This window comes from Ambystoma mexicanum, chromosome 12, assembly GCF_040938575.1.
Source record: "Ambystoma mexicanum isolate Mex_15411 chromosome 12, UKY_AmexF1_1, whole genome shotgun sequence".
Taxonomy (NCBI): Eukaryota; Metazoa; Chordata; class Amphibia; order Caudata; family Ambystomatidae; genus Ambystoma; species Ambystoma mexicanum.
In genome coordinates this window covers 536,106,925-536,119,782 of record NC_090936.1, presented here as the reverse complement: position 1 = coordinate 536,119,782, position 12,858 = coordinate 536,106,925, and the positions used below count along the sequence as shown (strand labels likewise).

Below are 12,858 nucleotides of genomic sequence, written 5' to 3'. Positions count from 1 at the left end.
AAATACGATTACGGTGAGTAATGTATCCCTTCTGAGGCTTGTGAAATCTGCTTAGATCACATGCTGTGCATAGATTAGCGAGCAGTACCTGAAGACGGAGGTGGGATGTGAGAAGGGTCATGAGCAAATAAATGTCTTAAAACCGCTTGTCCCACTTGTGTATCTGCCTTGGAATGGGTGTCAATGCAGTAATGCTGAGTAAAAGTGTGAATAGAGCTCCAAGTAGCTGCTTTGCAAATGGTGTCAAGGGGTACATTTGCAATGAAAGCCAGAGTGGCCCCAATGCCTCTAGTAGAGTGGGCTCTTGGCGTGAAAGGCAGAGTTCTTTCAGAGAGGGAGTAACACAGCTGGATACAGTTAATAATCCACTTCGAGATGGCACCTTTAGAGACGCAATCCCCCTCTCTGCCTGTAGCTACGGAGACAAACAGTTGATCTGTTTTTCTTAGCGGTCTGGTTTTATTTACCTAGTAGAGGACCGCCCTACGCACATCTAGGGTGTGTAGTTTCACCTCAGCTGAGCTTTGAGGGTCCTGGAAGAAAGCGGAAGCTCGATGGACTGGTTTACATGGAATTTTGATATAAACTTAGGTGAGAACCTAGGGTGTGTGCGTAAAACCAGTTTGTCTTTATGGACAGTAAAGAAGGGATCCTGCACTGACAGAGCCTGAATTTCACTGACCCTTCTTATAGAAGTAATAGCTACTGAGAAGGCTGTTTTATCAGTCAGGTGTTTGAGACTGCTTTTATGCATGGGCTCGAAAGGGGGTCCCATGAGCTTGGCTAGCACCACATTAAGGTCCCACCCTGGTGGTGGGTTTGAAATAGGAGGGTGAAGTCTTTTTACTCCTTCCATGAAGGCTTTAACTACTGGTACTTTCCACCACGAGACCTTGCTATGGGAAGTGGTGTATGCCGACAGGGCTGCCAGGTGTACTTTCAGTGAGTTAAAAACCAATCCTGCATCTAGCAGGTGGAGCATGTATGTAACAATAGTGGAAGGAGTGCAATCAACAGGGTTGATTTGTCTACTCTGGCACCAGATAACGAGCCTCTTCCACTTGTCAAAATAACAGTGCCTTGTGTTTGGTTTCCTAGATTCCTTTAGGATGTCCATACACCTCTGTGGTAAATTGAGATGTCCAAACTCTATGACCTCAGGAGCCATGCTGCCAGGTTCATTGAGTTGGGCTGCTGGTGCACTGTTTGACCTTGGTGCTGGGACAGTAGGTTGTGCCAGGCTGGAAGTTTGATGGGCTCGCATACTGCCATCTTGCGTAGGTGTGGGAACCACGGTTGTCTTGCCCACATGGGAGCAACTAGGACGAGCGTCATCGATTCTCTGTTCATCTTATTCACCACTTTCCTGGAGAGGAGTTGGTGGAAAAGCGTACGCAAACATCCCTGACCAGTTCATCCACAGGGCATTCCCCTGGGAGTCTGGTTGGGGGAACCTGGATGCAAATCCTGGGCATTGTCTGTTTTCGCTTGTGGCGAATAAGTCTATAGTGGGGAAACCCCACTGAGAGAAGATATCTTCTATGACCTCTCTGTGTAGAACGCATTTGTGTTCCTCTGGGAGGGAGTCTCTGCTCAGAGCATCCGCTAGGGAATTGAGCTCCCCTGGAACATGTTGTGATGACAGGAAGATGTTCCGTCTGAGTGCCCATATCCAGATTTTCTGGGCAAGCTTGGACAGATTTGGCGAATGAGTCCCTCCTTGCTTGTTCAGGTAGACCATGGCTGTTGTGCTGTCCGTCCGGATTTGCACGGACAGGTTTAGTAGGTAGGGCTCGAATGCTTGAAACACTCTGAATACTGCCAGAAGCTCTAGCAGGTTGATGTGGTTCTTGGCCACTGAGGGAGACCAGAGACCCTGAGCTGTGTGGTGGAGATGGTGAGCTCCCCACCCCGTCAGACATGCATCGGTAGTGACTACTGCCTGTACTTCGGGATCGTAAAAGGGTTTCCCCTGTGCGAGATTCTCTCTTGTCCGCCAGTGAAGGCTTTGTACTAGTGTTGGCAAAACGACCACTAGATCGTCCCACTGAACACTTGCCTGAGACCACTGTTTCGCCAACCATTCCTGCATGGGACGCAGGCGCGCGTGGGGGACCAGGTAAATACATGACGCCATCATGCCCAGTAAACGCATTGCTTTGCATACCGTTATTTGGCGACCGGACTGATAATGCGGAATTTGCAGTAGTATATTCCGAATTCTTTCCTCTGAAGGAAAGGTCAACCCCTCTTGAGTATCTAGGATTGCTCCTAGGAACTGTTTGGAGGTGCTTGGCACCAGGCTTGACTTTCTTGTTGATTGAGAAGCCTAACTCGTGGAGGAGGTCGATAGTCCTTTGAATGTTTATCCTGCAAATTACTGGGGTTTCCCCCGTTATGAGGCAGTCGTCCAGATAAGGGTAAACCGGGATTGCCTCCCTGCATAGGTGTGCAGCCGCCACCGCCAGTACCTTGGTGAATACCCTTGGTGCTGAAGCTATCCCGAAGGGCAGTACCTTGAATTGGTAGTGTCGACTGTCCACCTTGAAGCGCAAGTACCTTCTGTGCACTGGGAACATGGAAATATGAAAATAAGCATCTTTCATATCCAAGGTTGCCATATAATCCCCTTTTTTAGGAGGGGGATTACCTCTTGTAACGTAGTCATACAAAACTTTTGGGGCTTGACATACTTCTATCGCGTCCTATCGCGTCCTTTTCTAGCAGAATGGCGATCTCCTCGAGGAGAATCTTCTGATGTTCTAAAGAGTGTACTCTTTGTCGTGGAGGATGGTTCCGGGGATGCTGCAGTAGTTCTATACAGTACCCTGTGGATACTGTTGACAGCAACCATCTGTCTGATGTGATCCCTTCCCAAGCCTGGGTGAAGTTGGAAATGCGTCCCCCTACTGGGGTTGCGTGAGAAGGGACCCTGAACTGAGCGTCACTGCTTTGGTGGAGGCGTGTCGCCTCCCTTACTGGGGCTGCCTCTGCCTTTACCACGACCTCTCCTATTACCCCTGCCGTAACCCTGGGTAGACTGTTGGCTGTTGTTCCACTGTGTACCCTGCCCCTGGGAATAGTTAGATCCTCTCTGGGAATTTTGGCCGCGTGGGCGACGAAAATTACTATTCCCTCTCTGGTTAGGGGGTTTATTGGTTAACTGGCCAAGGGACTTGAGTGTCTCGTATTCGTCCTTGGCATTCTTCAGTGCGTCTTCGACCGCCTTACCAAACAACAGATCGGCTTCCACCGGTTTGTCCAACAATGATGCCTGGGTTTCTGCCTTAAAACCAGACTGCCGTAACCACGCATGTCTCTTGATAACAGTGCCTTCTGCTATCAATCTGCCTGCGTTGTCCGCGGCGTCAAAGGTTGCTTTCAAAATGCAACCAGACACGGCTCTACCCTCTGCGGAAATCCGAGCTAACTGGCCCTTTAAAGGTTCAGGAGCAGAGGCTATGAGTGCCGCGACTTCTTCCCACTGATGGCAGTTGTAGCTGGCCAACAGGGTGGTAGAGTTTGCAATCCTTGCTTGATAGGCGGACGTTGAGGCTACTTTCCTGCCGAAACCATATAGTTTTTTGCTCTCCTTGTCGGGAGGAGCTTCGGACGATGACAAGGGTGTTCCAGCCCTCTTACGAGTGTTAGTGACAACTAGGGAGTCTGGCTTCAGATGTCCTCTTATATAGAGAGTGTCAGTCTGGGCTGCCCTGAAAAGTTTTTCAACCCTGGGATTGACTGCTCTGGTGAGGTTCGGGTTCACCAGGGACAGGTCTATTCTTCACTGAATGGATTTAAGGATCGGGATGATCTGGGCAACAGGCCTCCTTTCTCCCACTAACTCCTCTGTGAAGTCCCTCTCCTCCTGGACACCGTGGGTGTCAATATGGAAATGTTCTGCTGCACGTGCGAGAACCTCGTTTAGGAGGGGTTGGTTATCGACAGGGGAGTCGGTAACCGGGGCTTCGTTTTCTACCGGGGAATCTACTCTGTAGGTTTCAGGGTCTTGCTCTGCCTCTTCTTGGTCCTCATCATCCACATAGTATCCTGTCCCGGTTTGCTCTTCTACCATGCCAAATTCTTGGTCCTCACCAAAGGAAGCCTCTCCTTGATACAGTGAGTATGGTTGTATCTCGAAGGGGTCTGTAGACCTCATCGGTGTTTCAAACCGGGGCTTCTTACTCAGGGGGATAGGATCATTGGAGCCTGAGGGTGTCGCCCCTTGTGGATCATACGAAAGGAAATGGTCTGGATTTTTATCGTAAAAATCAGCCAAAGAAGACATCCTTGACATGACCACATCTATGTCTTCACTGGACCATTTTTTGGAACGGGAAATGACTCTCAGCAAGACTCGGGGATTTATCTTGAGTAGATTTCCTGGTTTTAGACATATCAGCAGACCTGGTCTTGTCTGTCTGTTTAGGGGGAGTGGTGTGTTTCACAGGTGTGGAAGAGTGCAAAGGCTGCTTCTTCTGCTGTTTTCCCCCCTCCCCGTGAGTGGAAAAATGTTTTCCCTGTCCTTTTGTGGCTCCGGAGGTTTTCGACGCCTGGCGTCGAGGATCGGGGGTAGGGTCCCTGTCCTTCGAACGTGGGGCCTCGCTGATTTTGTCTGCGGGCTCCGACTCCTGGAGCATGGCCTGGGGGTGGAAGTCGTCTTTGTCCTCCGACGATCGAACTTCTGTTAGCCTAGGGAGCGAGGCACTCTTGGCAAGAGTGGATGATTGCCTGGAGTCATGCGGCGATCTCGATCGAGAACGCCCAAAGGACACCGAATCGGACCGTTCTGTTTGTGCCTCTTTCCGAGAACTCGACGTCGTCGAGTCTCGGTTGGACTTTGTGTGTTTAGTGTGTGTGGTGTGTGAAGCGCTTGTGTCGCCGGGGGTCTTCCCCATAGCCACCCTGCCGGACGACCTTCCGAGGTCGGGGACTTGCGCTCGGCTGTCTTTTGACGCCGTAATGCCCTCGCCGTCCGAAAGTACGGCGTCTCTGCCATCGCTGAAGGCGCCCTCCACTGCCATGGCCGCTTGCCTGGCGTGGTGGGCCCAACGCTTCGTCGAACGGTCCTTACGTGTCTTAGGTTTAAACCTACTACACGCTCTGCAGTTCGCTTCGGGGTGGTCCCTCGGCAAGCAGAGATTGCACGTGGCGTGCCTGTCGACCCAAGGGTATTTGCGATTGCACTTGGGGCAGAATTGAAAAGGGGTACCCTCCATACGCACCTTGAGGCAGCGGGCTGTTAAGTGTAGGAAATGTATAAGGTGTACCTATATACCAAGAGTGTAAAGTATGTACAACCCCCCACTCTCCCTACTTGCAGGGCCGAGGCCAGAGGCCTTCCAAGGCCCGGGCCGAGGCCAGAGGCCTTCCGAGGCCCAAATCCGTCGTACAGCAGCCGACGTTCGATTTCTTCTCCAGCCGGCGTCGAGTGTCGAAGTTCGACGTTGGGATGGGGAAGGATGTAAATAAATTAATATTTTAGCAAAAGTATGGCTAAGGCCAGGGGATTCCGCAAAATGCTTCCGACCAATATGGCGGAAAAAAACAAACTGAGGATCCTAGACGCGTGAGGGATCTTGGGTACAGTGGACGTCACACTAGGGATAGTATTACTGGCACGCCCTGTGTCGACGCCCATTTTCGGGTTTCGAAAAACAAACTGTAATACTCCGCAGCTTCCACTAGATGTCAGCCTATGCACAGCATGTGATCTAAGCAGATTCCACAAGCCTCAGAAATATATATACATACATACACACACATATATATACACATACACATACACACACACACACATTAATGATCTATGTTCCCAGTGCTCTCCAAGAGACAATTTAATTTTTTTGCCTTTTGCTGAATTGCATTCTGGTATTTGTAGTGTCCCAGTCAAGATTTGGGGTGGGGGCATAATGTCACAATTGTACACTTTTTGCCCAACATATTTTTGTAAGGATGTATCTATTTGTGTGACACTATGGTAGGTGTGCTTTTCAAGTTATCTTTTTAAAGCAGGGCTGTTGGAAAACAAACATGGAGGTAAAGCGAGGAAATGATGAGGGCATGCAAGCCATGAGCGTTTGCCCAGGATGTGGCAAGAGAAGTTGCAATCCTGGACACTGGTGCAGTTATTTCCCATCGATTGTGGCTGCTTTTCAGGGCACAAGTAAAGGACACGTGGGTGGACAGCACAACTTGTTTACAGAGGGCGGTAGCAACCCCTTGATTTTTTGAGGTTGGAATGCTTGAGCACGTATTTGGCTACCAGAATTTTACTCAGGTTGTCATGTTCCCAGTGTGGACGCTTACCCACAAGACCACAATCACTTGTTTTGTATTGGAATTTTGTTTTCCGGGGAATATTTCACCACAGATTGCTCGGTTTAAAGGGTGAGGACCGTTTATACTTTGCCAGCATATTTACTAGAACATTTCCTCTCAGGTTATTTTTTCTAGTGTTCATTATTAAACTTTTTTTATTCCAATGGCATTTTGTTTCGCACACTTTCTTCTAAGGGGAAGGTTAATTGAACTACATTTGTATATTTCACTTCAAGATATATGTTAACTTACTGTGCATATTCACAGGTGCCGGCTTTTGATTTTCACAATGGGGCAAAAGTCCCTGGGAAGGTTATTCTTGCAGCCGGTCACTTTTTTCCCTTTTCTGTGCTGCTAAAATGCGGTTAGGTCGGGCTGTACGACTGTGCGATGTATCAAACAGTCACCAAGAGACCGACCATCAAACAAGAGGCTTGCAGCACGCTGGTTAACCAAAGTGCGTCATCCTTGGCAAATAAATGAATCTCACTGCACATTGCCTAAAACAATTGCGAGTTCTCAAAGCCTGCCATTTTTTTTTATTACTATTCTTTTTTAACACAACAATACCACTGTCAGAACAGGTCAAAATCAGACTGATTGATGGCCGTCTTTGGGTGATGGTTGCATTAGGGTGGATTTCGAGGTTAACCTCTCAAACCTGGGCATATGTTACCCCTGCTGTCAGTCATGAGAGATATTACCCTACTTATGCACGCAATGAAACAGTATATATATATTTGTGTTTACACACTGGAAAAAACACTTATCTGTGATTGTTTGAAGAGTGGACACAGGAAAAAAACAGATTCTGAAATGCTTTGAAAACACTGGAAAAACACCCGAGAAGTAAAAAATAAAATAATAAAACAGGAAATCCCCACTATAATTATACATGTGGCAAAGGCAAAAAAGTAATTTGAAAAAGTTTAGTGATTTAACAGATACGAGGTCAGGGGTGAGAAATCACTGGCCGCTAATTGCCTGGTAGTGTTCTAAAATGGACAGTGGGCACGGCCATGGCCAATGGTGTGGAAATTAATCTATGGAAAAACAAAACCCTTGAAATTCAATGAAGGAAAGTTTAGTTGCAGGGACGTTAAGGTGAGAACTTGCACACAAAATAAACTGACATTCGGCTAAGGCCACCTTAACTTCACACCCCCTGTTGCGCAGTCTTTGACCACAATGAGGACATCTATGGTGACATCACAAATTACATCATTTTAACGATGGATTTCTGTGTGTCGTCTAGCACATACCATTACATTTACTATTACATGTACACATTTTCATCCACTTCCTACTAAAAAAAAAACATATGTTGCACCCTGTCCTAGGTTTAAAAAAAATATATATCAATAAACCCTTACCATCAAACTTTGCACTGGAGTGCCTGCCAGAGTCTGGTGTAATATAAATGTCTAAACCAGGTCTGCCAGTCACTCAATTTATAAGCACTATGTGTGTCCTTCACTGAAGTCCCGTTTAGAACAAGCATTGGCAGCCAACAGTTTTGGCTTATATAGAATGGCAGTAAACCGGTTATAACCTTAAAGAATGTATTAATAAAATGGGTGAAGTGGCCCATGGTACTTGAGTTTGTAAGTTCTTAAGAACCAAGCACATTACAGTGGATAAGACATGGCCTATATTATAGTCACTGCAGTTTCCTCACAAACCCTGGATGTCCATGATGTGTTCAAGTTGTGCAAGGACATATCGGGTACTATACCGTGGTCTGCACCACCACCTTGGGCCTTTCTTTCTTTGGTAGAAAAAGAAATCCCACATAGTACTTGCTGCATTTTTCTAATCCAGGGTACACCTACCCTGTGAAACTTTCTGCAGCATCAGTTTTGGCATAGCCCACACCATTACAAAGTTAACTGGCATTTCAAATGTTCACAGACGCTGCAGGGATTGACAAACACCTAGCACCCCTTAGGGGTGCACTTGTCCAGCAGAGTGCAGTAAGTACTTAGTTAATAGTACCATTGTAATGCGTTGATTCATCTGCACATTACAGTGAGGGTGCTAAACAGCATTTGTTTTTGAATGATTTCCACATGTGCTAGGCACCGCACAAACTAAGAAAAGTCTTTGTGAGAGTTCAAGTGTCTCAAGTACAATGCAGAGGAGTAAACCGCTACTACTGATCACAATCGTGTCCCTGTACAAAATCAAGTCACACAATCATTTATGCACTATAAAGAAAAACATTTGATTCTTGAAATTTAATTTGCACCAGAGAATGGTTTTATAAAGCCAGTCACTTAACAAATAAGAGTTGGAAAACATTTTTTTTAAAAATAGTATTACATATTTACAGTTACTTTTGGTCCGTTTTCTGGCCCATTGGCCATAAATCTGACTTAGGTTCAAACGAGTGAAAGCATAGCCCCTTCAACTTGCCCTCAGCCGCTGCTCTTCGTCCGCACATGCTTTCTTGATATTATTTTTGCCTCTTTGGCATAGTGCTCTGCTAACACCCAATTTTGAAAGTGCGAACTTTAACTACACTTCAGGTCCATCATTTCTTACTCGCCCCAATGTCACTTTCACTCGCATATTTAGAGTGTACATTTTGTAGCCTGACTTAACTTTGATTAACTAAATCACAATTTAGGTTGTGGCCTTAGCCGTGGCCTTTGCCTTGGCTATGGCTAGTGGCTAGTGTTGTACAATATACAGTGGCCGTGACTGAAGGCTGTCACGGGCCATGGCTAAAGGCAACAGATAGTGACCTTTTAATGTGTTAAAATATAAAGTAGGCACGGGCAAATGCCATGGTTAGGGGTCCTTTAGTGTTTGAAAATATACAGTAAGCACGGGCAAAAGCCGTGGCCACTGACCATGGCTGAAGGCCGCTACTACTGCCCCTTAATGTGTTAAAAATACAGGGGGGATGGGTGAAGGCCATGACTAGTGGCTAGTTGGTGTTGTGAAATATACAGTGGACACGCTGTGGCCACTGGCCGTGGATGAAGTCCATAGCTAGTGGCCCCTTAATGTGTTAAAATATTCAGTGGGCATGGTCAATGGGCATGGATACTGTCCAGTTAGTGTTGTAAAGTGTATAGCAGGCAGGGCTGAAGGCCTTGGTCACTGGCCATGGCTAGTGGTTAGTGTTTTAAAATATACAGTGGACACAGCCACAAGCCATGGCTAGTGGCCCCTTAATGTGTTAAAATAAACAGAAGGCATGGCCGAAGGTCGTGGCCACTGGCTACAGCCAAAGGCAATGGCTCTTTAATGTTTTCAATATACAGTGTACACAGTTAAGGGCTGTGGCCACTGGTCATGACCGGTTAGTGTTGTAATGTAATTTGTGAGGTCAGTGATGTCAAAGATGATGTAATTAGTGATGCTACCAGGGATGTCATCATAGTGGTCAAAGGCTGAGCAACAGCAGGCGCAAAGTTAAGGTGGCTTTAGCTGAATTTCAGGAGGTGGGGTTTGCATCAAGTTATCACCTTAATGTTCCTGCAACTAAAGTGTTTTCCTTGTATATATATATTAAACTCATGCCCAAGTTGCTCATCTGAGCTCTCGGTAAAATTGTCAAAATGTGCCTGTTGAAGTAATTGCTAAAGTATTAACGTTCTAACACACATCTACATTCCAGCCTCAAAGGCCAGTACTCTTGAAGGCATGGACTGAGGTGGCAACATTTTTTTTTTTTTTTTAAATAGCCAGTGCCAGGTAATGAGGGGCGCTGCTCACCTGTGCCAGTATTCTCGTGTCGGCCACGTGGTCTGCCAGCCACGGTCCTTTCTCGCCAGTGCCATTCGCTCCAGGTTTCGTGGGTTGCGATTATTGAAATCTGGGTTCACCAACTCATTTTCATTTGTGTCTACTTCACCATCTTGTGCGGGCTGGGCTGCAACCCCAATGGCCAGATGTCGAGACCCTAAAGTAAGAAATAAGAGTGAGAAAATTGAGCAATACATATAAATAAAAGTATACATAGCAATATCCACTGTTTGAGTAGGGGGACTGGACTTGGGAGGTGGGAGCCCCTCAAGGGTTGAGGGAAAGGTGTACCTCAATTGCATGTTTGTGCAACTCCATTTTTCTACTAAAAGCATAGGATTCGTCTAGTGACTCATTGATGACCTTGTCACGAGCCCATATGAAGCACACCAAGTGGGTAACAGTAAAACAGGCTCTCCAATCTAAAGTGACAATGGTTCAAAATTGGGACATTCCTACCACACTCGGGAGAAAGCGTTCCTGGGCCTCAATGGGTACGACAGACGTTTTATCAAGTGATATGGGACACCTGACTATCCCGTGAATGTCTGGGCATCTAAAAAGATGCTTAAGAAAGTCACTGGTACTCTTGCCTACCAAACCGCTTTCCAAAACTGAAATGATAACTTGCGCTGGGCTCCAGTTATAAAGATCCCAGATTGTGAAGAGGAATTCATTATCCAGACAAAAGCTTGTGAATTTGAAATTGGATCAGTTTCAGCGCAGATAAACTCAGAAGGGGTGGACCAATCTGTTGCCTGCATTAGCAGGCAACAGACTAAAAGAATAGAACTGGACTGCCACTGCGGTTAGTTTGGGCATTGCTGAAACCCAATATTTTTGGTACTCGTTTTACCATCCAGAAAGACCAAAGGTGGCTCAGGTGGTTAATGGTCACGCGGGAAAAGAATACAAGTTACTTCACGAAGCCATATCCCTATATGGACTGAATATTGACATCCAGCAACTTGTACCGCAGCACTCTAACAGAGATGGCCTCGGTAGATTATTTGGCCTGGATGAGTGAACCCTTAGAAGGGTGGTAGTCTCAACCATTTGTGGCTCTGCGCATGTGGAAAACTGCCATCAAGACAGCCTGATCCCATTTCAATCCAGTTTCTGAAAGGGATTTCTGCTAATCAGACTCCCCTCCCCTTTTCATTATGCCCCATGCCAAAAAAACAGTGCACTCGTGGGCCTTTGGTGAGTTATTCTCCCGACACCTAGAGCACCAGTTCTGAGGTGGCAGTAGGGTAGGTTAAAAGGTCACATGTGCATGCTCTTTAGCTGCTGGACCACAAAGGTGCAACAGGCAGAAGTGGAATGTTAATAGTCAGCACCTCAGATTCAAACCACATTCGGGTATCCTAGTCAGCCTGGTGGCCCGATAAACTATCATGCTTAATACATAGTGGCTACTGCGGGTCACACAAATATCAGCCACAGCAGTTGGATGTTATACTAGTGTTAGCTCTGAGAGAAGTGTTTTGGCTAGGAAAGGGCTGATGTGTATTAGTTGTCTGGCCTGGATGTCTCCCAAAAGTCACGTAGGACAATGCCCAGGAAGCAGTCTATTTGAGCCCTTACACTCACCCCCCCCCAGGATGGTAATACCTTCCTCCCAGTTCACAGGACCCCCCATCCCCCTGCCCCCAGAAGTCACCTAAGATCCAGTCCTTCAAAATGGAGCCTGGCATACAAAGCCACAATCTCACTGGGCTCCTTTTGAAGTCAGCAGACAGGGAAGAGGCGGAGTTAAAGTAGCTAAAGGACAAGGGTAGCTACAGAGAGGGGTTCAACCATCTTGGTTTTCTCCTAGAACTCAACTGCCTGTTCCTCCCCACTTCCTACAGACAACTGACTCTGGGTATGATGTCAAAAGGTAAAGGACACTTCTTAAACCAGCCTTGATTGGACCCCTGACAGCAGGCTTGTTTTGGACAAATCCACTAACATTTTGCCTTTATGAAGGGGCGGGTGGGGTGGGGGGGCCTTCTTAATGGAATCATCTTTGTATTCTTCCAAGAAGAAAAACTTGCTGGAACTCTGTACAGTCGATTTCAAAGCCTTCTGCCATAGAGGTGAAGACAGAGCGACAAGGCAGAGGAAAAGCCATCTCCCCCTGTCCCCACCCGCCCCCCCATCCTCAGGGAACAGTGGGGTAAACATTTCTGTGGACCAGGACCTCTCTGCTGCCTGTGCACTGGAGCAAGGGTCCTGCCCACTGGAGGGGAGGCAAAGGATCCCCTGTAGGTGCCAGGAAACTTCCTGTACTGAACATACAGAACTTGTACTTGGAGATGCTGGATTTGGCCTCACAAAAACCCAGAGGCCCAGACACTTCGAGCTGCTACAGGACCCAAAGAGCTGCTTTTGGCACTCTATGTTGTTCAAACCGCTGATCGGCTCTTCGAGACATCCAGACGCTAGCTCGACCCAAAGAAGCAGACCACCTTGACTCATTCCGATCGCCGGCTCGACTCCGTGGAAGCAACAGACTCGAATGAGGACTTGGCCTGCTCAAAGGTAATGACTCTCCTTCCCAGAAGCAGCATATTGTGGTCTACGCGAACCATTGGAAGCCATCTAAAAAGCAGAATCAATCCACAGGAAGCTAGTGTTTTGAACCAATTTGATGCTGAATCACCAGTGGGACCTGTGATGAATCAGAGGTGATCATCCCAAAGACCATAGGCAGAGACCTTTCTCATGTGGCCAGGGAAAGGCAGACAATTCCTGATCCTGACCCTGGGCATAGTGTTCTGCAGGAGGATCACAGGG

General features: G+C 47.1%; 1 protein-coding gene across 2 annotated transcripts in view; it reads right to left on the bottom strand.

The window, feature by feature from the left end:
• The window catches only part of MRPL18 (mitochondrial ribosomal protein L18), a 198,479-nt gene that overhangs the window by 125,742 nt on the left and 59,879 nt on the right, over window positions 1-12,858 (bottom strand). For both annotated transcript variants that reach the window (XM_069628836.1, XM_069628837.1), the window contains one exon: window positions 10,048-10,234. In XM_069628836.1, coding sequence (XP_069484937.1) covers window positions 10,048-10,234 — 187 coding nt within the window. The remainder of the gene's footprint in view (window positions 1-10,047; window positions 10,235-12,858) is intronic.